Below are 22914 nucleotides of genomic sequence, written 5' to 3'. Positions count from 1 at the left end.
AAAAGCCCCCTTAGAGGTTCTTCAATTTGAAAATGTAGACTGAGGAACCTTTTATGGTGCTTTTAAGGGTCCTTCTAAAAACCTTTATCCAACTATTGCCAACATTGAGAAATGTTGGCAATACCAACATTACCAAAAAAAAAAACCTTGTGAGAAATGACCTGCTCCAGTTTTTCTGGCACATTGTATTCAGGTCATAGAGTGTAGGCCCTTATCTGTGTCCTTAAAAACCTTAGCATTACACCTTGACCCTGTGTACTGCGCCGCTTCAAAACAGTACAGTCATACTGATTGTCCCATTTGTTTTTCTTAGTCGTATGATTTTATTGTTTTGAAGTAGACATTTTTTGGTATTTTGATTTCAAAATATGCAAAACATGTTTTAGTGGTTAAACTTGACCTAAATGTGCTGATTATTTTACTTTGGTGGTGTGTGGTACTGAGATTTGCAGCAGTTGGTGCTGCTTAGTAAAGCCCAGAGGCAGAACTGCTGCATGCAGTATCCTTTTTAAGCTCTTAAGGGGTGTTCAGCTATGGTCATGTCTCTATGGTGACTGACATCATAAAACACTTTGAACAATGGGGTTTGAGTTGTGCAGCAGTGTGCCGTTAGTGTTGTTCGGGCTGCAGGAACTTGAACAAGACAGATAAGGTAAGGAGGGGTGGAAAGAAAAATATACTAAACTTAGCTATGCTTTATTATATAATTTATTGGACTGTGTTTATGTTCAGTTTGATGTAAGCAGGTAACTATGTGAAATGTGTTTTAATATTAAGACGGATGCAAAGATGTTATTTTATTTAACTATTTAGACAGACCATCTGATTACTGCAGAACGTCAGAGTTTCTAAGTAATCTGATTGCTTTGTTTTCATGAACTTGTATAATCAGGTATTGGGGAAACTGAGTTTACATGAGTCAGGCAATTTTGTGATTTTTTTTTTTGCCACCAGTCAATAATCAAGCTCCTATTATGAATATGCATCAGCTAGAAGATAAAGCTTGTTTAATTCCTTAAGTTGTATCATAGGTTTGAAATTTTGTTACCATCTCGCTTATTTTTGGTACAAACAGCCTGTTTTCACATATACGCAGGCTGAGTAATCCAAGAATACTATGATTAAGAGCATAAATGCACTGACAATTTTTATTATAGAGCTAAAATCCAGTACTCTATCAGATTTCCTAATCAGATTTGTAGACCTTACTCCCTTCTAAGAATCTGTTATATGCTGTTAACATGACTACTAGGAATATTCAAATAATCTCCACTGATTTAATGATTTGAACACAACATTTTCTTACACTGCATCAAATTTCCTTGATGAATGGACCAAAAAATAAATTTCAAAATGACCTGAAATAAACTACTTACATTGACTTTCATTGTAAATTAAGAAGATTTTATGTTTTTTCATTAGACAGTGACATTATATAATCACACTAAGTTTTAAGAGTTTTTAAGATGCCTCTATTGAGTTGTGATTTTTTGTATTTTTTTTGTATTGTATTTTACCTTAAGTAAAATTGTCTGAGAACAACTTCTTATCAGAATATTTAAGGAATTAAATTCTGAGATTAAACTGAACCTGAAGGTTTTAACAGTTTAATGCATATTAGTTTATTTTCTAACATTTCTTTCATGTTTGTTTGAAAGGTCCTCCTTAGCACCTTATGGAGCAAACAGTGGAGAAGTCATCTGTAAAGAACACCTTTGATAATGGCCAGTTTGGACAAATGGACTTTAAAGAAGTAATTTCCCGAAGTTTAATCTCCAACTTTCAACAACAAGGAGCCTTCTCTGGTGAAATTAAGTTACGATCGAGCGAGTTCCTCTCTAAAATACTGGCCTCCTGTGTTAAGGGTCAAGAGTTTACCTGCGATGACACTCAGCATGAACAAACAGACCAGCAGTTTGCTAAAATCGCGAAGGAATCTCAGGCTGTTCCTGAAACTGGCACAAATGCGTCTCATTATTTAGATAAAGAAACAATTGAAATGCTGCGAAGTGTTTTATCCAGAATGGAACTGAAGAAAGACGAAGCTGGAATGTGGACTCCATGTGTGGAGACCAAGCCAAGTCCTGACAGAAATCCTAGTAAGATTGACCTTAATCCTAGTAAGACCTTCTTCCATCTCCCACACAATGGTAGTCGCTGCATTCATTCAAATGTTAAGAGCGCTGTAGTCAAAGTAGCTCAGAAACCTTCATCACAGGCCACTTTGACTAGTAAATCAAAGGAAAAGGACAGGGATCGAAGTGATGGGAGTCTGCCGTTTAAATCAAAGCAGCTTGACTTTTTGGAAGCTTTGAAAGAGAAGCTAAAGCAGAAAGATCTGGAGAATCGACAGATTGTGCAGCTACTACTGATAGCACAGCAAGAACTGAAAGATGCCAAAAAGATGTCAAAAGCGAAGGAAGTGGAGGCCCGGATAATTGTTCAAAAGCTGAAATGTGAAGAGCTGAAAAATGCTGAGCTCGCCAAGAAACTCAACAATGCTTGTGAGGATATGAGGGAGAAACTGTGCGAAGCTAAAGACAACAATGAAAGCTTTGTTAAGCAACTCAAAGCACTGCTGGAAAAGTATGAGCGGCTCAAAAAACGAGCCAATGCTATCAAGCAGCAGCTTCTTGAGGAACGTGCTAAGAAACAGAGTGCTCAGAAAAGTGTAAAGAAGGTGCAACAGATGGCTGAAGAACTTTTAAGCAGCCAGGATTTTCTGGAGCAACAGCGGGATGCTGCAGTAAAAGAGCTGTCAGATTGTCGGAGGAAATTGCAGACCATGGAAGAGGAACACAAGAAGCATGTTAGCATTGTGCAACGAGTTAAGGGGGAGGCATCAGCTATCAGATCTGAGTATCTGAACCTTAGAGAGGAGCTATCTAAGACTCAGGAAGAGAACAAGAAGCTCAAAGACGAGGTTCAATCCAAAGATTTGGAAAAAGACAAGGCTGTGGGCGATTTTCAAGAATGTAAAAACGTGGTTAAAAAGCTGTACGCAGAGCTGGATGAGAGCAAACTCCAAAAAGAATCAATTTATCAAGAACTGGAAGCCATGAAGAAGGAATTCAACCTAATTCACAACAAACACAAAGTGGAGAACCTTCATCTCCAAGAAGAAAAGAAGGCCTGCATGAAACAGTTCGAAGGTGTAAGAATGGAACGTGAAGCCTTAAAAGAAGTTGTGTCCAAACTCAAAAAAGACAAGCAGCTGCTTAAAGAAGAGCTGGAACGCCTTCAGAAGGAAAAGGCCAGGGCTGAGACAGCTAGTTACCGTGAAGGCCAGAGGATGAGGGAGGCTGTAAGGCTGCTGGAGCGAGAGAGGACACTCCTATTGGATGAAATGAAAGACTTGAGGAAGGATTACTTCAACCTCAGTGATCGCATCACACAGAGGATTGGACAACTGGACCAGGCTGATGCTCCCATGTGCATCACTGATATATCATCGATATTTCACCAGAATCAAGCATCAAATGTGGATAATACAGTTGTCTCAGTTGCATCAAGTGTGGACAGTAAGTAAAATCAGTTTGCATTAAGATTTGCAACACCTTTACCATTGAATTAAAACATTTTTAAAGTTAGGACTTGATGGAAATGATGTTTCTTTTCTTCTAGTGATACAACATATACGGAGGAAACTGGAGGAAGAGGAGAACAACCTGCAGAAATGAACATCTACCAACAGTTCCTCATTTTTTTTTTAGAATTTGATTTTACCCATAAGAGCCCATATCCATTTCTAAACGGATGATGCCAAACTTAAAACTGAATCAGATCAATTTAGTGAGCAACTAATTCATGTTTTTTTTTTTATTGTGGGAACATGACTGTATTTATTTTAGGGTTAAATACCAGATGTAACATAAATTACAACAATTTTATATAATTAGATTTTAACATTTTGTTGTAGAAATCAGGTCAGAACTAGTTATATAGAACATAAAACGTGTAATTAAAGCATTTAAATTGTTAAAATGGCTGGAACAGATTTGTAGAGGAAAAAAAATAAAAGGGGCTTATTTTTATCTTAATAAAAACTTACTCAGATCTCATACAGTTTGTAAATAAGGTCAGTATCGCCAAAACAGCAATTTTTCAGCGAATTTATAGATGATTTATCTCCCATAAACCCTAATTTACTTTAAGGGAAGTAATTGTAAAAAAAAAAGTTTACTTTAGGTAATTTTTTGAGAGAATTTCTATTGGTCAATTCATCTATAAATTTTGACACAGCTGTATATAACTGTTTTTGTGTTCACAAAAAATAAGATACTTGTTTTTTCATTGGACAGGGCAATTTAAAGGAAAAATGCCATAAGGAACTTTCCACATCTTTTAGAGTCTGTGACTAATTAGCCACAATGTGGCTTTTGGGTTCATTTGATTTAATATTTAAAATTGTCATGTGCACAGCAAACATGCAATCGATAATTTTTACTTTACTAATCCTCTACTAAACACACAAGCGATGTAAGTTTACGACTATAGACAAAATTAAACTACATACAAAATTCAAACTAAATGTACAGGTTAAAACTATAGGCATATAAGTTACACATACTTAGAATAGGTAGCTCAATAATGTAGCTAAGCACAAAAGGAGGTGTTACTGACCATATTCAGACCACAAAAGGGTCCCCAACTTTTGCCTCAGGCCCTGTACTTTTTATTTAAAAACTGTATATTGAAGTGACAAGGACACTTGCTTACACTAAAAGAAAACATATCTTTAATTTAGTAATATCCCACTTATACAGTAACAGGCTTTTACTGTCTTCTGTCTTGAAATAGTAATGCCTTATATGATAAATTCCCCAAACATGCAACACTATGATTTCCTGTACAACTTGCTGGAAAACACCTACAGGTTTGTGCATTTCTAATATCCCTCAAAAGAACACACCATGTTCAACTTTCCACTGCTATCCCATGACATTTGGCATCTCAGTCTTTTTGTAATTGGAAAAATCTTTTAAATCAAACTGCAAAGCAAAACTCTTAAAAAAAAAAAAAAAAAAAAGTACATCTGATCACAAATGTTCCTCTCTGACACTTTGTCCCTTAAAGCATTTGGTTCATTTTACCCCACATACAGCATTAGTGTCCATGATATATAGGGCAGCTTTTTGTACAATACCTATTGAAGAGACAAACAGTTGGTGATGTGCCCAATCCACTTCTAAACCAGGCCATAGTTTTAAAGTGTATTGTTCCTAGAAAGCATAAGAAATAGAATGATATGGAAAAGAATAAAAGTAAATTTATAGCTGAACAGAAGTCACGCTACACAAAATATACACAATACAGGAAGGATATTTATTTTGTTTTTAAAACATGAACAAACAAAAAAAAAATCAGTACAAAACATCATGATCTATCTGTTTAGCAGTACTTTAAAGAGACAATGTTCAAAGTGCTTTTTGTGGTAATGTTCCTATATGGAAAAAGCCTATAGGACAACAGCAGATAAATGGTACAAAAAAAAAAAGTGGTTTTAAACTGTAAAACAGTTGACAATTTCTAGAAACAATTAAGGTGCATCAAGCTATTTTTTCCCATTTTAACTTGAAAAAAAATCTCTATCATGCTTATGTGCATAGGAAAGAAACCTACCACAGTACAAACTGGCTAGCTTCACTTTACACAGCAAAAACCTGCACCATTTTCACTGAGGATAAGTATTGTACAGTAGCAGTCTAGAACGTGCAGTAGGACTTGACTTTAGATGGGACTAATAGTTCAACAAATGTGATCACTGGGACCAGTAAATGTATGCAATTATAAGAAACAGAACCAGAAATAAATCTACTGATATGAGAAATGTTCTGATTTTAGGAACTTTAGGAATGTAAAGAACGAAAAAATCAGTTAAAACAAAACAAGATAGGAAGGCAGGGCAGAAGCCCTAGAGCAGGACTATACACTTTTGTCTGTACATTTTGTCTAAACAGCAGTTTAAGACTTTGTTTGATTTCTCCATCCAGCTGATCCTCATGATAAAGAGATCTCTGTGTTTTCTTCTTTAGCCTCAACCACCCGGAAAACTCCATCCTTCTCTTTTTTGACGCCTTTTTTGGCTCGATCTGAAAAAAAAGACATGTATTTTACATTATACATGGAACAAAACTGCAGTTATAATAATGCATAGGATTGTAAACATGAGTAGAACAGAGTTCTACCAGCACAGCAGTTTGATTTGTCAAGCAGACACACCTAGAAGCTCATTTGCTAATATGTCACTATTTTGCTTACCCAGTAGGTCACTGCGGTCTAACAAAATCTGCAGATCCTTGTCGCTGATGACCTTTCCTTTAGTGCTCTTCACAGCCCTGCAACAACAGTGGACATCTGTTAGCAAATAGAACCAAGATTTCATTTCAAATTCACCACATTTAGTGCCAACACGATACAAAATCCTTAACTGATTGTGTCCTATCGTATTAATTCATTCTGGATATGCAAAAAGAAATGCGATGTTACTTCAGGAGATGGCATGATAAAGTCCATACATGTGCAAGATGAAGTATTATCATCTTGTAGGCAAGGTTGAACACTAGCCAGTAGGGGTGGGCGATATGGCTCTAAAATAATATCACGATATTTCATGGTATTTTTGGGATAATGATACACTACTGCAACAAACATTTTATTATTGCTTACAGTATGATATGGCACACCCCTAACTGACATATTAAAAAAGAGAATTTTATCAGATTTGTAACAGAAGTCAATGATCCAGAATGTCATGATACTAATAATGCACTCCAAATATCTCCATATGCATGTATATAGGATTTACGTAAAATGAATGATACTGGACAGATATAATCTGTCTCTAGTAGAGATAAGAGGGGATAATTAGGGGTGGGTGATATGGCACGATATTTCAGGGTATAATATATTGGTGATATTATTCTGTGCGATACGATACAATACGATACGATACGGCACACCCCTACTGGCCAGCATGCTAATGGCAAGGAGATAAAGTTCAAACATGCCATTTCCACAGCTGTGCAAGCATTTAACATCCCTTGATCCACAGGATCAAATGTGTATCAAATATAAATCATATAATATATAAGTGCATTACCACCCCAGTGTACAACACAGTGGGTGGTAATGATCGTAATTCATCTTGCTAGAATAGTCCATGCAATCAAACAAGCAAGCCTGGCAGATATCACATTAATAAATCAATGCAGCAGCTCACATTCCATTCAACATTCTTTAGCTTCCATGCAGAAATGGCACAAGACGAGGCATGAAACCAGTTTCTGTCCCATGACCTTTTCGCGTGTTAGTTATACTATAAAATTACCTGTCATAATCTCTGGATTTCAGCAGGTCCATTAGTTCATTCACATCCACACATTTTTTGGACTCCTTGAGATCAGTCCTTCCACCTTTAAACTTGTCTGAAAAAAAATTTAACAAAATAAATGAACATGAATACTTTCTCTCATTCTAATGTCTAAAATGAGTGGAAAGAATATTGGTATTGGTTGCTGAATGGCACCACCTACTGGAATAAGCTCAACGCACTCTCTCCTCCTCTTGATTCTTACTTACTTTTATGAATCACCATCTTCTCTAGTTTTCTCTTGGCAGATGCCCTCTCCAGGATCTTCTCATCAATAGTGTTGGCTGTGATGAGGCGGTACACCACCACAGGCTTTGTCTGTCCAATACGGTGACACCGATCCTGAGCCTGCAAATCTGCCTGAGGATTCTATAATAAAGAGAAAGCAATATTTTATTACTATTTCTGATTTTTGTCCAAGCTAAGTTTGTAACTCTTCATTCATCAAAAGTACTACTTGAGAGAAATAGTAACGCTTACCCAATCACTATCAAATATGATGACCGTGTCTGCAGCTGTGAGGTTGATACCAAGACCACCAGCTCGTGTGCTCAGAAGGAAGAGGAAGACCTCTGGATCTGTAGAGAACTTCTGCATCTGTACACATGAATACAAGTAAATGTAAAAAGGTATGGCCTGAACAGACTTGATTTACTTGTTCATAAATTTACAATGAAACGACCAAAGTTAGCTACATATATTAAAAACAGGAGCTACATACATTCTCTTCTCTGTCTGAGTATTTCATGCTCCCATCCAAACGGCTGTACTCATATCCACGGAGATAACAGTAGTCCATCAGAATGTCCAAGATGGAGGTCATCTGACTGAAAATGAGTACCTGCAAAACCAATAAGGAGATATTTAAATGCAATTCAACACATACAGCTCTGAAATAAAATAAGAGATCACTTTAACATGATGAGTTTCTTTGATTTTACCAAATTTATAAACTCTGAAATATAATTAAGAGGAAGGTGGATGATCACAAGCCATCAAACCAAGCTAAACTGCTTAAATTTTTGCACCAGGAGTGGCATAAAGTTATCCAAAAGCAGTGTCTAAGACTGGTGGAGGAGAACATGCTAAGATGCATAAAAACTTAATAAAAACCAGGGTTATTCCACCAAATATTGGTTTCTGAACTCTTTAAACTTTATGAATATGAATGTGGTTTCTTTGCATTATTTGAGGTCTGAAAGCTCTGCACCTTTTTTGTCATTTCTCATTTTCTGTAAATAAATATTTTCATTTGGAATTTGGGAGAAACGTCCGTAGTTTATAAAATAAAACAATGTTGATTTTACTCAAACATATACCTGTAAATAGCAAAAATCAGAAAAACTGAACTGGTCTCAATTTTTTCCAGAGCTGTATCTCAACTCTGTCAACCCTACTCACGCACCAAACACAAGTAAGGTAAATAATGTTTGTACTTCACCTTGTGTCCTCTCTTTTTCAGCTCAGGAAGCATTCGATCCAGAATCATGAACTTTCCTGATGCCTCCACCAGCTGTTCATCAATCTATACCAAAAAAATAAAATAAAAAATTAATATTTACTTTGAAGGCAAAGAAATACAATATATCCTTGCAAAAATGTAAGCGAGATTAAATTGTTGCAATACCTTAAACTCCTCAGTTCCTGGGACTAGAGGATACTCTATAAGGTAGGCATGGTTGCAGCATCGCTTCAACAGCATCAATACGTTCTGTAGCTTCAGGTTGACCTGGGCATCCAAAGGCATTTGAACATCCACCACAGGAGCAAAGCTGAGAAAATAAAATTGAGAAATATTATAAACATGGCAGAAATCAATTAATACTGATTATCGTCAAGCATATAGTAGACACTCACTTCTGCTGACTCTCCATCTCTTTCTGAAGTTTCTCGATGTACTTCTCCAGGTCTTGTGGAGATTCACTGCTCTTTTCTGAATAGTCCACCACCTTCCTGGATCTGCGTTTTGGTCGTCCGCTGGGTGTCAGCTCCACCCTTGCTGCTTCCTCCTTATTGGGAAAAATAAAATAAAATAAAAATCAGTACAAGACTATATAAAAATAACTACTGTTTAAGCAATCAATCACAATGCCAAGGTATCTTTTTGTTGTACTCAATAAAACCTAAACGTGTTAAAGGTTGTAATAACTAAGCAATTCTCACCTTTTCTTGGCCCAGAACCTTTGCAATGGTTCTGTCAACGATAGCTCTGTAAAAGGCTTCTTGTTTGGCAGTGAGTGGAGCATATACCACAATCTCCTTCTTTGGTGGAACCTCCAAAGTCACATCTGACTTCAGTCGTCTCAGCAGGAAAGGTGTGAGAATCTGTTTTAGCATGATCAGACAAAAGCGAACATTGAAACATTGATAAATACCTCAGAAAAAGAGACGCAGTACTACTGTATTTAAAGTGATGAGATGCTTTTAGAAGGTTTCTTAAATTCCTGAATGTTCTCACCTGGTGAAGCATATTCAGAATGTTCTGTTCTCGTTCATTGACCACAATATTGTCTGAATCTGATCCGCTGATAGTGCTGATGTCAAACCAAGACTCAAAGCTGGTGGATTATTAAAAAAAGAAGAAAAAAAAGTGAGTTTAAGCCTTATTTACAATCATACACAAATCAAAATGGGATTCATCAAACTAAATAAACAAAATAAGAACATGTTAATAATTACCTTTTTAAGTCATCAAAGACATCTGGGAGAAGAAAGTTGAGGAGAGACCACAGTTCAGAAAGATTATTCTGTAGGGGAGTTCCTGTCAGCAGCAGTTTGTTGTCTGTTGGAAGTGCTTTCAGCTCTCGTACCAAACGGCAGTTCAGATTCTTTATCCTGTGGCCCTCATCCACGATTAAGTACTTCCACTGGTATCGCTGAACAGAGAATAAGAAAAGATTTTATTTGACAACCTGAAAACTTGCCTGGCCTAACTAAACCCAAACACGAACGAATAAAAAGGAAAACTTTCTGTATTTTTAGTATACATTTTTTTCCCTCAATATCTTAATACTCTCTTTGCATTACAGGAATTACTGATTAATTCTTACCTGAAGAAGCTTCCTGTCGATCATGGCTATCTCAAACGACGTGACAACAACAGGGCACATGTGCAGGGGACCCTGAGGTTTGCGAATGTTCTTAATCAGGTTTAATCTCTCTTTCTGAGGGCCATGGTACAGCATTATTGACACCTAAAATATAAGAGAGAAGATATCATGGTCCTACCCTGTAACATCATTCAACATTTAAGGCATACAGTGAATTAGAAACTGTAAATGTGCAAAACTCAAAAGATTCAAGAAGATTTAGGCCAGGGGTGTTTCAAACTTTTTTTGTTGGGGGCCAAAAGGAGAAATATATTTGAAGTCACAGGCCCCAGACTCACAGATTGTAATAAAACAAATAATGAAATATACCACTTATAATAATACATTTTCTAGATTATCATTAACACACCATTTTACTTGAGTTACTGGTTATCTTTGACAGTGTTGTGTAAACTAAGAATTTTCAAATTGATGTTTTGGATCATGACGCCTTGTAATATTATACTCCTTTATTACAGCAACTGATTCCTGACAAATTAAACATACACGCTTCCCTCTGAACTTAGTTAAAAAAATATATATATTTTCCCAACATGGCTGAAATTTTCAGCATTTGCTGTCCATTTTTTTGTTTCTTTGGAGTTGTCATGTTCTCCCAAAAGCGAAGGAACAATAAGGCGGTAGTCTGTATTACTTTGCTTCTAAGCTGAAAGCAGAAGCATTTCTGAGTGGAGAAGGGATAAAATATTGTGTTTAATGGTACCAGTGCTCGCCGCTTTTAGACGCTTTGGTCCGTTTTACCAGCTACAACTGAGCACTCTCCCCGTTTTTAGACTCTTTGGCCCGTTTTCTGACACCTAGAGTTCAAACTTTAAATCTCACATTATAAAACCTGCTTAATAGCGAGCAGACTTCCATTTTATTTTTAAAATACCTCACGGGCCACTCCAAAAAAGGAAACGGCCTCAAATGGCCGTAGTTTGGAAACCCCTGATTTAGGCAAAACATCTCAGCACAAGCCATATCAAGTATTAAGACCCAGATGTTTCCACAAGTTTCCTGTAAACTCACCTCTGGAGTGAAGCGCTTGAATTCACTGATCCAGTTGGGTAGAGTGGACAAAGGAGCGACCACCAAGAATGGACCCATCACCTTCTTCTCAACCATCATTGCAATGTGAGCGATGCACTGTATGGTTTTTCCCAGTCCCATCTCATCAGCCAGTATACCATTAATACCATTCTCCCACAGCATCTACAGACCAAATATGAATATATTTATAACACAAGAAAAAGGTTTTTACAGCATACGTTATGTTTTTCTCCTTAACTTTACCTACCCTCAGCCATTCAATGCCCTCCACCTGGTACCACCTCATCACACCACCAGTGAAGTGTTTAGGTTGCTGTGAAGGCACAGGCTGTCCATTTACTGTCCTTTCAGGGTCCAGCATGTGCTTGGCACTGTCCCGCACAACTTCAGAGAGACGACCTTTTATATCAGCGTTAGAGTCGCTTATTTTCTCTATGTCTTCCGCTTCTAGTTTCTTCTGGCTCTCGGCCTCCTTTTGGGGGGAAAAGGGGAAAACAAAGCAAGTTCTATTGTTTAACGATTTACGACTTTTAACCGACTTTCTCCCGCATTCAAAGGATTTAAATTCAATAGCAATCAACTTTCAGCTTAAAGTGACTTACCTCTTCAACCTTTCGTTTTTTGGCTTTTGACAAGATTTCCTAGAATACAAAACAGAAATGTTACTTTAGATCAACATTAAAAAATGTGAGTTTAACAATCACAGACATTTTAGCAGAAAGACTCTACACACAACAATACAAAATTCTTATTGATGAAACCTGTTTACCTCTTTGGACATGACATCTGCAATTTTGTAATCCTCCTCCCTTTCTCTTTTCCTTCTTTCACCTTAAAACAAACAACAAAGTATATTTTAGAACGGCCCTTAAGATTTAAAACTTTACTGCATATTTAAAAAAAAGCAAAAAGAAAGTGATTTCATAACTTTCTTTTAGTTGGGGAGGCTTATTATAAACACATTATTACCTTTCTCTGTCTTCTTCTCATTGCCCTGAAAAATTGAGGGATAAAGAGAGTTTATTTAGGGTATTTTCAATAAGCACAGGCCCAAGCACAGGCAAATTCAACTGTATTGTTTAACAATTTAAAGCAATTGTCTCTAATACAAGCACATTTCAAGACTATGTTTACTATTATAATACTTTACATACATACATACAAATTTTAATGCGTAACAAAAAAAAAATTATAAGGAGAACACTATCAGCAATATTTCAGCTGGAGCTTACCTTCTGTTTCTGCGATGCTTCTTTCTTTTCCCGCCTTTCTTTTCTTTTTTTCTCCTGTATTGACAATTATTCATATTAATGCCTAGATCTCAAAATGCATTTGTTTAATGTGAGTATAACATTATTTTCAAATTTCACAACAGTATTTCACTACATTCAGCACATTCCTGTCTTTTCACACAACTTAGTTCACTCTATGCTTTACCAATACACGAGAAAATTGGCTTTAATTATAAAGCCTTTAAATGAATAGTACAGAAACTGGAGAACGGAACATAACCCAGGAAGTAAAACCCACCCTTCCCCCCCAAAAGCAGCCTGAAAACATACCTCCAGCTGCTGCTGTTCCATTTTAGTTAGCAGAAATTTGGCATAGATGTTGCTTTTCTCCAAAAGGTGCTGCAGTCTTTTAAATCGTATTTCTTGAGAGTCTTGTTCCCATGACTCTCTGGCCTAAATAGAAAAACAAAAAATATACAACAAATTATTTTAAGACAAAAAGTTTACATCTCCAAAATGTTTGTTTTTACATGAAAAGCAAAACAATTATTCCAAGTCACTTTGGACAAATGTATTAGTCCAGTAATCATTTTTGACAATGCAAGGAACAACTGTCCATTTTAAATGAGCTCATTAAGTGACTGTAGATCAGAAAAAAATAAATGCATAATAAAGACAACACTCAGTTCAGTAATACCTTATCCATCATTTCTCTTTCCTTTTTCTCCCCTTCTTCCATCAGATTCTTCTCTTCCTCTTCCATTTCTTTAGTAATGAGCACCTCCTCATCCTGAGTTTTTACTGTAGAAAAGTGAAAAGGACATTATTCACTCACCTTGGACCTGTTCTACTCACTCAACAAACAAATATAACTAATATATTTAATATGTTGTCAGGTAAGTCACACAAACAGCAAGTTAACAAACTTTAGTAGTGAACTATCGTTAGTTACCTGTAACAGCAGCAGTAGCAGCAGTAGCAGCAGCTAAAGCTGCAGAAACCTCCATAGCAGCTCCTTCTGGCTCCTCAGACTCATTGGGTTTGGGGCAGTGAGGGGAAACACTGCGGCTCTCCTCTTTAACAGTGCTGCTTATTTAAGAAAATGGAAAAAGAGAGTTATGTTAAAACAAAAACCTTCACTGTAAGTATATCAAAAAGCTAGTTAGCTAAGCTAGCTATTGTGACAGCTGTATAAAAGGGGGGAATGACAGAAACCAGTTAAAAGCTAGTTAATAGTTGCTTAATTTGATTTACTTACCCACTCATTGTAGCTCTTGTGTTGTAGCTTATCTCGGTTAGCAATCAGACTGTGAGGTAAACAGCTAATTAACTAACGCTAGTTAACTAGCTTTAAGTGACCTCAGTCTCTAACTTACACGGTGCTAAATTTGCAGAATATGTGCCGCAAAATCTTAGATAGCTCAATATAAGCTAAATATTCAAGACGATAATGTAAACTTGTCTAACCTAATCTAAATACTCCTAATTTAATAGCTATCGTAGTTTGGGTAAGTGGAATAATCTCCCAAATAATAACAATAAGAAAAAAGTGCAGAATTAACCCGAACAGCTCGTAAACTTCTCTTAGAAAAGTGGTTAAATCTATGTAAGTTAATGTGCACAGCTCCACCACGCCTCTGCTGCTGCAGCGCCCCGGTGTGAGACTCACAGACACACACAACAGTTTCGCGCCAATTTGGACGCGACCAACTTCAGCTCCAGCGGGGGTGAGCTCTGAGTTTCTTATACGCACACAGTTATTATTTCCCTACAAAATAATTAACTTACCTTACTTCATTACACTTTATTAATATACTATTGTATAAACTGTGAGAAATACGCCAACAGAAAATCCATACCTGAAGCCTTTTGTTGGCTCCGCTCCCCACAGCTCCCCCTACGTGTGATATATGTGCAACCTGCTTACTCAACATTTCCCGCGAAATGTTCTGGCGAGGGAGCAGACAGCATGGCCACGCTTCAGTCCTGAAAAGAAAGAAAAGAAAAGGAATTATGTGGTAGAAGTTCAGTAATCTGGACTCACGTGTGGTCAGAGGATAGACAGATTTCGATTCAGAAAGAAACTCAACAAAAACACACCTTGTTACAGCACACCTCTCTGTTGATTATATTTGCATAATGTACGTTATACAACATAATATTATGAAACACTAAATATTTGGCCTGGGGTTACAAAGAAGTGGTTGCATAGAAAGGAAGACTATAAGAGTAGGGTTATTACATTACATTTATAAATTAGTCAAATGGACACATTTCAAAGATGATGTACATTAGCAAAGATTATGTTTTTTTTTAACAATATGGATGAAGGGATATTAGCTACTATTTATTTTTCTTGATACTAAGTTAAAAATATAAATATATATAATTTTAAAAGATAACTGTTACTTTACTCAACCGAGCTAACAGCAAAAAAAAAAAAAAAAAACACACAAAAACATTAAAAAACGTCAGTGTATAGTAGCTACCATAGAAAGTGTAGCAAAGATCTCTTTATTTTCTTCATAGTAAATAAAGTACATCTTTACTTATATAATAATTTTAAAAAATCACTACAACTGCAGTTGCTTCATAATTAAATACAATTTATTTTTATTATTATTTTGTTTTTTTGCTGTTGGTATTGTTATAATGCTTTGGCAATATTGTTGTAAATGCAGTCATATGCCAAAAAAGCTACTTCTGAATCTCTCCAAGAACAAAGCAGGACGGAAGCTGGCTAGTAGTAAACAGTCTGTTTAGAGTAGAGACTCACTCTAACCAGTAGGAGGCGATATTCACACATATGTTGTTTACATAGTGCTCGCATGCACAGGTCACCTTGAGACTTGTGAGCATGAGCAGTAAAGGAACAGTGAATCACCTTGAATGTGAACACTTGGTCTGCATGACTGCTCTCATTACTTTTATTTTGTATGATCTGATATTTATGTGGATTAACCTCCGTCAGCTTGGCCTGTGTGGTGAAGCATGGCAGACAAAAGCATGGAAGTCAGACAGAAATACAAGATTAATTCAAGGCAATATTTTCTAATAGGGTTTAAATAGCATTTAAATTGTTTTTACATGCCTGGGAAGTAAATATGCGTAATACAAAGCAGTATGAGAGTTTTAAGGAAAGGCAATTCAAGGCAAGTTTATTTCTAAAGCACCCCTCATGCACAAAGGCAATTCACAATTTATAAAGTGCTTTAACCATCTTGTTTATTCTGGGTTAGATTTACCTGTTTTAAAGTTTAAAGATAAAATTGTTTAAATTAAAATTGTTACAGTTGTTCTTCTGCTTGCCTTAATTAGTGTAATCAACATATGATATAAAAAAACGGTTCCTCTCACATATTTTGCAACCACCCCCTGCTAAAATAAAAACGTAAACAAAATTGCAATGTTATGTTTTAATGATATGTTAAACTATTCTGGTTTATATGTAAAAGTATTAAAGTAGTGAAACATTTAAAAAAAAGTTTAAACATGTTTTTTTTTATGTAAAACGATTTAATTATCCTTGAATTAACCATTACCTGTTAGAGGTAAGGAACATCATTGCATTAATATTGAAAGGATAATTAGCAATGGAGTTAGTAATGAAATATTCACATTGCATTTTAGGATTTTTTTGGTTTCATACATCTTTTGGATAATTAAACATGCACCAGATCAAAGTACCCCGGGAACACCGTAGCTGTTGCTAACAAAAAAGAAAATTAAATAAAAAACATGAATTATTAACATAAAATGTAAGACTTGAATTAAAATTATTCAAAATTGAAATTCAAGAAATAAATAAACTTTAAAGTACCCAAAGTGTGCAAAAGCAGCTTGTTCTTAAAAGAGGTAAAAGTCTGCATACATCTCAGCTTCTGGGAGTTTATTCCAGTTGACTGCTGGTATATCTTATATATCTGCCTCCACACTGGCACACATTAACTCAGTTTTTTCTTTAGTTGATGTTCACTAGAAAATAAAATGTAAATGCATTAACAAATTACTGTACTTAATTACTGTGCATAATGAAGCTTGGCTAAAATAGTTCTGACATCCATTTCACTCCTCGTTTCCTTCTTGGAGAGAGAGTCGTTCAGATCAGCCAACAGAAAGGAATGGCCTTGAAGTTCCATTAGTTCCAGAAAGCTTAGAAGATCACATATTCCTGCTGCAGTTCGATACAGGGTTGATTTGCAATGCAATAATTAGCTTTTTATTCATATTACCAGCTTTTAAATATGATCTCACATTACCATGCTATGCTATACAATTGATTTCATGACTGCTATGGTTGATATGTCTGCCAAACAAACATTACGTTTCCATTTCAATTTCCATAAAAAATCCCCCTTTTACCAAAATGTATTTAATGAGTCAAGATAAGTTTGTTTTCCAAAGTTTTCCGCTTTAGATTTGCAATAGAGCTATGAAGCTAAAGCAGCTAACAAGTAACGCACAAAAAAGCCCATAAGCACAAATAAACATTTTAAAACCTTACATACTTGCATCAAACAGCACTTTGCATTATTGTGTACTAACTAATTAGGTCAAATTGTCTTACTTGTGTTGTTTCTGACATTGCTTTTATCAATGATAATTAATAAAATATCTCATATACAGTAGCTACAAATAAAAACATCCTTAATGGGTAAAACTATGGAAAGTATTGTGTAAGACTGTAATGAAAGTAATCTCTGGTGGATAGACCCCACTAACAAGCTGACAGTCTAAATCAGTGTTACCCACTGAATGTTGCCTATTTTGATATAAACAGTTTGATGCATTATGCAGTAGAGATAAATCTGAATTTCACATTATCCAAATTACTTACAAATAACATATCCAGGCCTACAACCTACAGCATTTTAGCACAATCCACTCAAACAGACTGTCTAAAGAGGGTTTCAGCCTGGACTGCTTTTTGAATGTAAATAAAGATTTTAAAATTGTAATCACATCTAAGGACATTTATTATTTTGCACATTTGTTGCACATATTTTTTAATGTTTTATATTTTGTAAGTTTTAAAAGTCATTTTTAAGTATGCCTGTTTTAGGTACACAATGTACGATATAGACCTTTCAAACACCTATTTTTGTACAGTACTCAACCACCTTTCCAAATAATCTGATACTTTTGTGATACAGCATTCAGCCACAAGAGGTCAGCAGATAGTGTACTACCTCATATAAACTCATGTTTTCTGACTCCATTCCAAAACTTCCAGTTCACATCAAGGGTCAGATTTCTGGATACAGATAATTATTAGTCCTTAAAAAAAAGGAATATAAAAATAAACATCTGATATAAAAGATGACAAATTCTTTTGGGGGATTTGTTTAAACACACACACACACACAAGTTCAAATTACAGTTTTGTAAAGTGTAGTGAGGATATATGACAGAGTTGTAACCACAAAATTTGTAAAAAAAAAAAAAAATAATAATAATTTCTGGCATTTGGTAGATTTAGAGACTACAGCCCTGGCATTTCTGGAGTCTGATGAGACGCCAAAAGTAGTGAGACAAAGGTGCCTCTGAAATTTTTCACGCTTGATAAGACGGATCAATTTACAAAACAGCTTTTTGTGAAGGGACAGGACTCCTTCTTGCCTGGAGCAAGGCCTGGTCTTATCTGCTGCCTGGGCAAGTGTGTGAGCTGTGTCATGTTTCTTTTCAGCAAGTCTATAATCTTTCTCTCTCTGTGTAAAGATGGGGTTGCTGCGGTTTCTCTCAACTTGAAGTGTTACTTAAACAGAAAAACTCAGTATTGAAGCAGACCTATCTAAATAGAACAAAGATGATTTGCTATATGTCCAAAGTTTTCACATTAGTTTTAATTTATTAATTGGAGATATAAACATGTCAAATCCAACACCATTATTCACTTCACATTAATACAAACCATTTGATGTGAGATAAGATAATCCTTTCGTAGTCCCACATCAAGGAAAATTACAGTCAAAACAGCAAAGCAATGAAAACAACAGGAGTATCCTTAAAAGGACAATGAATAAAAACATAGAAAAATGTTTTTCAGAATATGGCATTAAAAAAAATAATAATTTGCACAAAAACATAGACAACTCACTCATAGATATAAGGGTTTTGGTGTATTATCATTAGGCATTAGCATTTTTACCCAGTATAATATGATGCTAGATTTCTAAACTTGGTTTCAGACATAACTAGGTGCTTTCCTTTATTTTTTAAACTGGTTTTCCAAAATTACTTCCGGAAAGATAATGTTCTGTATTGAACAATGACAGACAACTCACAAAGCCATTTATAAACTGGGAAATCTGCTTTTAGCTACAGTGCACCAGCGAGCTGAAATTCTCTACAGGAAAGTTGAGGCTCAGCTCGCTGGGATCACTGAACCATTTTAAACTTTTAGTTTCTAATCACCACCAGAAAGCCTGTGATTGTTTTAAATGAGTTTTTTTTAATGAGTTTATCTTTTTTTAATTATTTTAATTTTAATTTTATTTATTTATTTATTTATTTATTTATTTTTTATTATGTTTTTATTTTGATTTCTATGTTCATAGTTTATTATTTATTTTATTATTTCTTAACATTCTTATCATTTTACTTTACTTTTACTATTATTATCTTCTTCTACATTTTATCATTTAAAAACTCTTCAATTTTTATGTGTCAATATTTATGGTCTTTGTAGAATTACATATTTTTTGTCTTTTTACATATATACATATATTTTACATATATTTATTCATATATATTAAAAGTCGGTTTAAATGTGTATTTATTCTTTTTTTTTTTACTATTTTGTTCCTTATTATTTCTAATTTATTATTAAATGTGTTCAGTCCCTTTTAAACTTAACTTTAAATGCTCGGCAACATTGTAAATGGGGGTCACCCTCAATGTATACCCAAAGTAAAAATAAAGATTAATTGATAGACTTATTGATTTTGATCCTTAATCTTTCTTTTGTTGCACTTTAAATGGAAAACCTATTGTAGACGGATCTTTTAAATTGTTTTTTTTTTTTTGGCACCTAAAGTGTTTGACTATTTTACAAGTGAAATAACTATTTTTCAGTCATGTATTGAACTTATATAAGGTCATAGTTAAGTGAAATCGTGATTAAGGATCCAACATATCATCTCGTGTTATTAGTATGGGCTTAGTTGGCCATGCCTGTTCAGTTGAGAGCATCATCTTCTTGTGGCTATGTGTGATTATGTGTGGGTTATCTGGGGGGTTATCAAGTAGAGCTGGCTGTCTGTAAACATATGGAAATGACCCATTAGTCCATTTCCTCCATTGCAGCTCTCTGTCTGTTATTTCAGTGTGAAGGATACCACACTTTTTGTGTGCACTTCATCTTTCACCGTAGGGAGTTACTTGCCTTACTTGGAAATGGACCACTTGTTGTGATATAGCTACATGCTACACTCTTAAAAATAACATGCTCAAAAAGTTATTTGGTATCGTTAAGAACTTCTCACTGGATGGATTGTTATAAATGAGAAGGTGCAACTTTTAAGAATTATTTAAATGATAAAGAAGCTTCTCATGACTCTCATGAAGCTTTTTTTTGCCTTGCTCACTGAGGACCTTATGTTTTTTGTGTGCTGTTTGGCTGTTTGTTCTACTACAATATTTTTATAAAGGTGCTTTGTGACAACATCAGTTGTAAAAAGCAATGAGACATTGATTTTTATTTGCTTGTAATAAGCTTTATATCTTTATTTTTAAGATATACATAAGTCCAAAAGTTTTGTGGACACCCTGTATTATTAGTACATTTACCAGTATTAAAATGCACACACGCTTGTGTAATCTTCACTGAATAAAATACATGCATTTGTTGATTTAAAAAGTGTTTCCCACTTTGTCCACATAGCGTATCATTCAGGTATTCATACCTGACCTCCTTAATGCAGTTGTTGCTAAGGGCAATAAAATCCTCACAGCAAGGCTCAAGAATCTCAATTTGCCATAACAATAGGGGTCAGACTCCCTGTAAATATTGTTGGTTTTGAAATAAAAATCTTCAATTCTGCATTCTAAAAGACACGTTAGACAGTGCATGCAGTCAAGATAAATATAGCTTCACCCTGAGTGCCAAACAAGCTCAGATTACTATGCATGGATTGGACTAAAGTGTTAAGATACAGATACTACAATGCTTCTAGAGTGTGAGCTGAAGTAAGTTGAAGTAAATAAATGGTATAAGATGTGTATGGCAGTTGAAAACACCACATGGCCAAATGTATAAGACACATGTGATGAAGATACATGTGTGCTTGTCATAGAAGTTAATATAGTTCCAAAACCAAAGAACTGTTTCCCCCTTTGATGCTAAGCTTGTGGGGCTCCGCTTCCATTTGGCCACAAGAGCATCACTGAGGTCATCAATGTTGGGTGATAAGGCCTGGCTCACAGTCACACTCATTCACCCAAACCTCATTCATCCCAAAGGTGTTAGATGGGGTTGAGGTCAGGGCTCTGTGAAGACCTATCAAGTTCTTGCTAAACCTTTTTATTAACCTGAGTATATGAGGGCAGTAACCAGAAAGGTTTTGCCCAAAATCTTAGCACAGAAGTGGTATTTGTAAGGCTTTACTTACATATACTTGCTGTTAACTGACTGTTTACTTATGCAAGATGGCGGCCTTGCGTCTCCTGCGTTAGTGTGTTTACCATGAAAACCCAGTAAATCAGTGAAGCCTCTAATATACAGTTCTTGCTAAATAGGTTGGGACACAGAAATTAGTTTTGTGACTGAGTAAGAATGTTGGTTTTAGACATTTCAGGTTCATAGTAACAGTATTTTACTATAAGCATACATGAGAACAACATACATTTTGAAAAAATAAAAATAAAAACTATGAACAAATTGATAGAAAACAACTTCTAAGTAAAAGTGAAGTTGTTGTCACCCCAGGTCTTGTAGCACCTGGACCCTTGCAGATCCTGTTGTACATGGAAGAAGGGATAGAGCCAACCCTCTGGGCAACCACAAGTAGACAGGACTAAACTGGTGGCTGGTTGGAGGACGGAGGGAAAAAAACTAAATATTTGCATCTAAAACCAGCAAAATAGGCATGTACAAGGACTGAAAAACACTGGTCTATGAAGACTGCAAGGGTGTATGCTTAATTCCAAGCACCTGTTAGCAATAGGTGGAACTTTACTGGCTAAAACCACTAATTAAAGTGTTTGTCCACACAATTTGCTATGTAGTGTATTTGATAAATTCAAAAAAAAAAAATTACAAGGTCTTTTACAAATAATTCAGGTCTGTGAAGTCTAAGTTGATTAATGTTTTAAAGTAACCTGAAAGTGATGACAAGCAAACACAGAGTATATTCATCCGCCGCCCCCTGCTGCAGAGATTTTATTGAACTGCAGAGTCAGTACCTTCGGGCTTAGATTCTGCACAAGCAGTCAAAGTTCAGGAACACCCAATGTTTATCTAAGCCCAAAACAATCCGAAAGGCATGCTGTCAGATGTATTAAATCTGCTCAGTAGATGTTATGATAACACAGGAGTTAATCTAATAACTGAGGTCATGTATTTTCAAAAGTGTGCATGATATGACATAGACGCCCTCCCACGCCATTGAAGACTTGACCCAGTTCCTGTAAAATTCGTGCAAACACAGGCCGCGAGCAAAGACAACACGTCAGAAAGCCAACTGTAATCAAGTGAGATTTGAAAGGAGATAGCAGGAGGCTCACGTTTTCTTGCGGGAAGCAACATCAAAACAGGCAGTGCTCTGATCACCCAGAGTGGAAGCGCCCTCGAAGCAAATTACCCTTAATTTGGCAACTCCTAGTTTAGTCACCATCCTCTTTCCTTTTATGTCTTCTCAGAATGAAGTGGAAGGGCCTACAAGGAAATTAGACTAATTTTACTTCTAAACACAAACACACACACACTCACACACACACATTGGCTTTGACACAGACAAACAAATAAACAAAATGATGCCCCTCCCACTTCTACCTTCTAAACATACTGGGAAAGTCCAAAACTTGGTATAAACAGAACTTTTAAAGACACAAACATCATTTTAGCATATGCTAAGGGACGTGATAGTGGTATGAGTCAGTTCCCATTTGATGCTTACTGTTCCATTTGATCTCTTTGTTACATTTTCCTCAGTGTGAGGAAATGAGATTT

At 35.6% G+C, this 22914-nt stretch overlaps 2 protein-coding genes across 2 annotated transcripts; one reads left to right on the top strand and one right to left on the bottom strand.

Moving 5' to 3' along the window:
* The first annotated feature begins 515 nt into the window (after positions 1-515).
* On the top strand, positions 516-5029 carry si:ch211-250c4.5 (coiled-coil domain-containing protein 110). The gene is made up of 3 exons (XM_007240397.4): positions 516-652; positions 1659-3521; positions 3625-5029. Exons 2-3 carry the CDS (start codon positions 1676-1678, stop codon positions 3678-3680), a joined length of 1902 nt encoding a protein of 633 aa, XP_007240459.3. The 5' UTR covers positions 516-652; positions 1659-1675; the 3' UTR covers positions 3681-5029.
* A 277-nt stretch (positions 5030-5306) lies between these two features.
* On the bottom strand, positions 5307-14416 carry hells (helicase, lymphoid specific). Its single transcript, XM_007240358.4, has 23 exons — positions 14005-14416; positions 13699-13835; positions 13444-13547; positions 13077-13199; positions 12747-12800; positions 12484-12508; positions 12284-12345; positions 12117-12155; positions 11762-11986; positions 11494-11676; positions 10423-10566; positions 10052-10248; positions 9831-9930; positions 9536-9697; positions 9230-9381; positions 9000-9144; positions 8814-8897; positions 8094-8213; positions 7853-7969; positions 7582-7741; positions 7331-7427; positions 6262-6338; positions 5307-6092 (listed from the first exon to the last, which is right to left on the bottom strand). The coding sequence occupies exons 1-23, from the start codon at positions 14010-14012 to the stop codon at positions 6001-6003; spliced, it is 2607 nt and encodes an 868-aa protein (XP_007240420.3). The 5' UTR covers positions 14013-14416; the 3' UTR covers positions 5307-6000.
* Positions 14417-22914: the final 8498 nt, after the last annotated feature.

Source organism: Astyanax mexicanus, chromosome 7 (assembly GCF_023375975.1).
Source record: "Astyanax mexicanus isolate ESR-SI-001 chromosome 7, AstMex3_surface, whole genome shotgun sequence".
Lineage (NCBI taxonomy): Eukaryota > Metazoa > Chordata > Actinopteri > Characiformes > Acestrorhamphidae > Astyanax > Astyanax mexicanus.
Note: the sequence above shows the minus strand (reverse complement) of the source record. Positions and strands in the feature narration are given on the sequence as shown.

Bases quoted from the DNA above. Each gene is read 5' to 3' on its own strand.
- si:ch211-250c4.5 (XM_007240397.4), top strand. From the start codon at position 1,676: ATGGAGCAAACAGTGGAGAAGTCATCTGTAAAGAACACCTTTGATAAT. The intron at 3,522-3,624 runs GTAAGTAAAATC...CTTTTCTTCTAG, and splicing joins AGTTGCATCAAGTGTGGACA to TGATACAACATATACGGAGG.
- hells (XM_007240358.4), bottom strand. The intron at 13,200-13,443 runs GTATTACTGAAC...TTTTCTATTTAG, and splicing joins AAAGAGAAATGATGGATAAG to GCCAGAGAGTCATGGGAACA. The intron at 7,428-7,581 runs GTAAGTAAGAAT...ATTTTTTTTCAG, and splicing joins GAAGATGGTGATTCATAAAA to ACAAGTTTAAAGGTGGAAGG.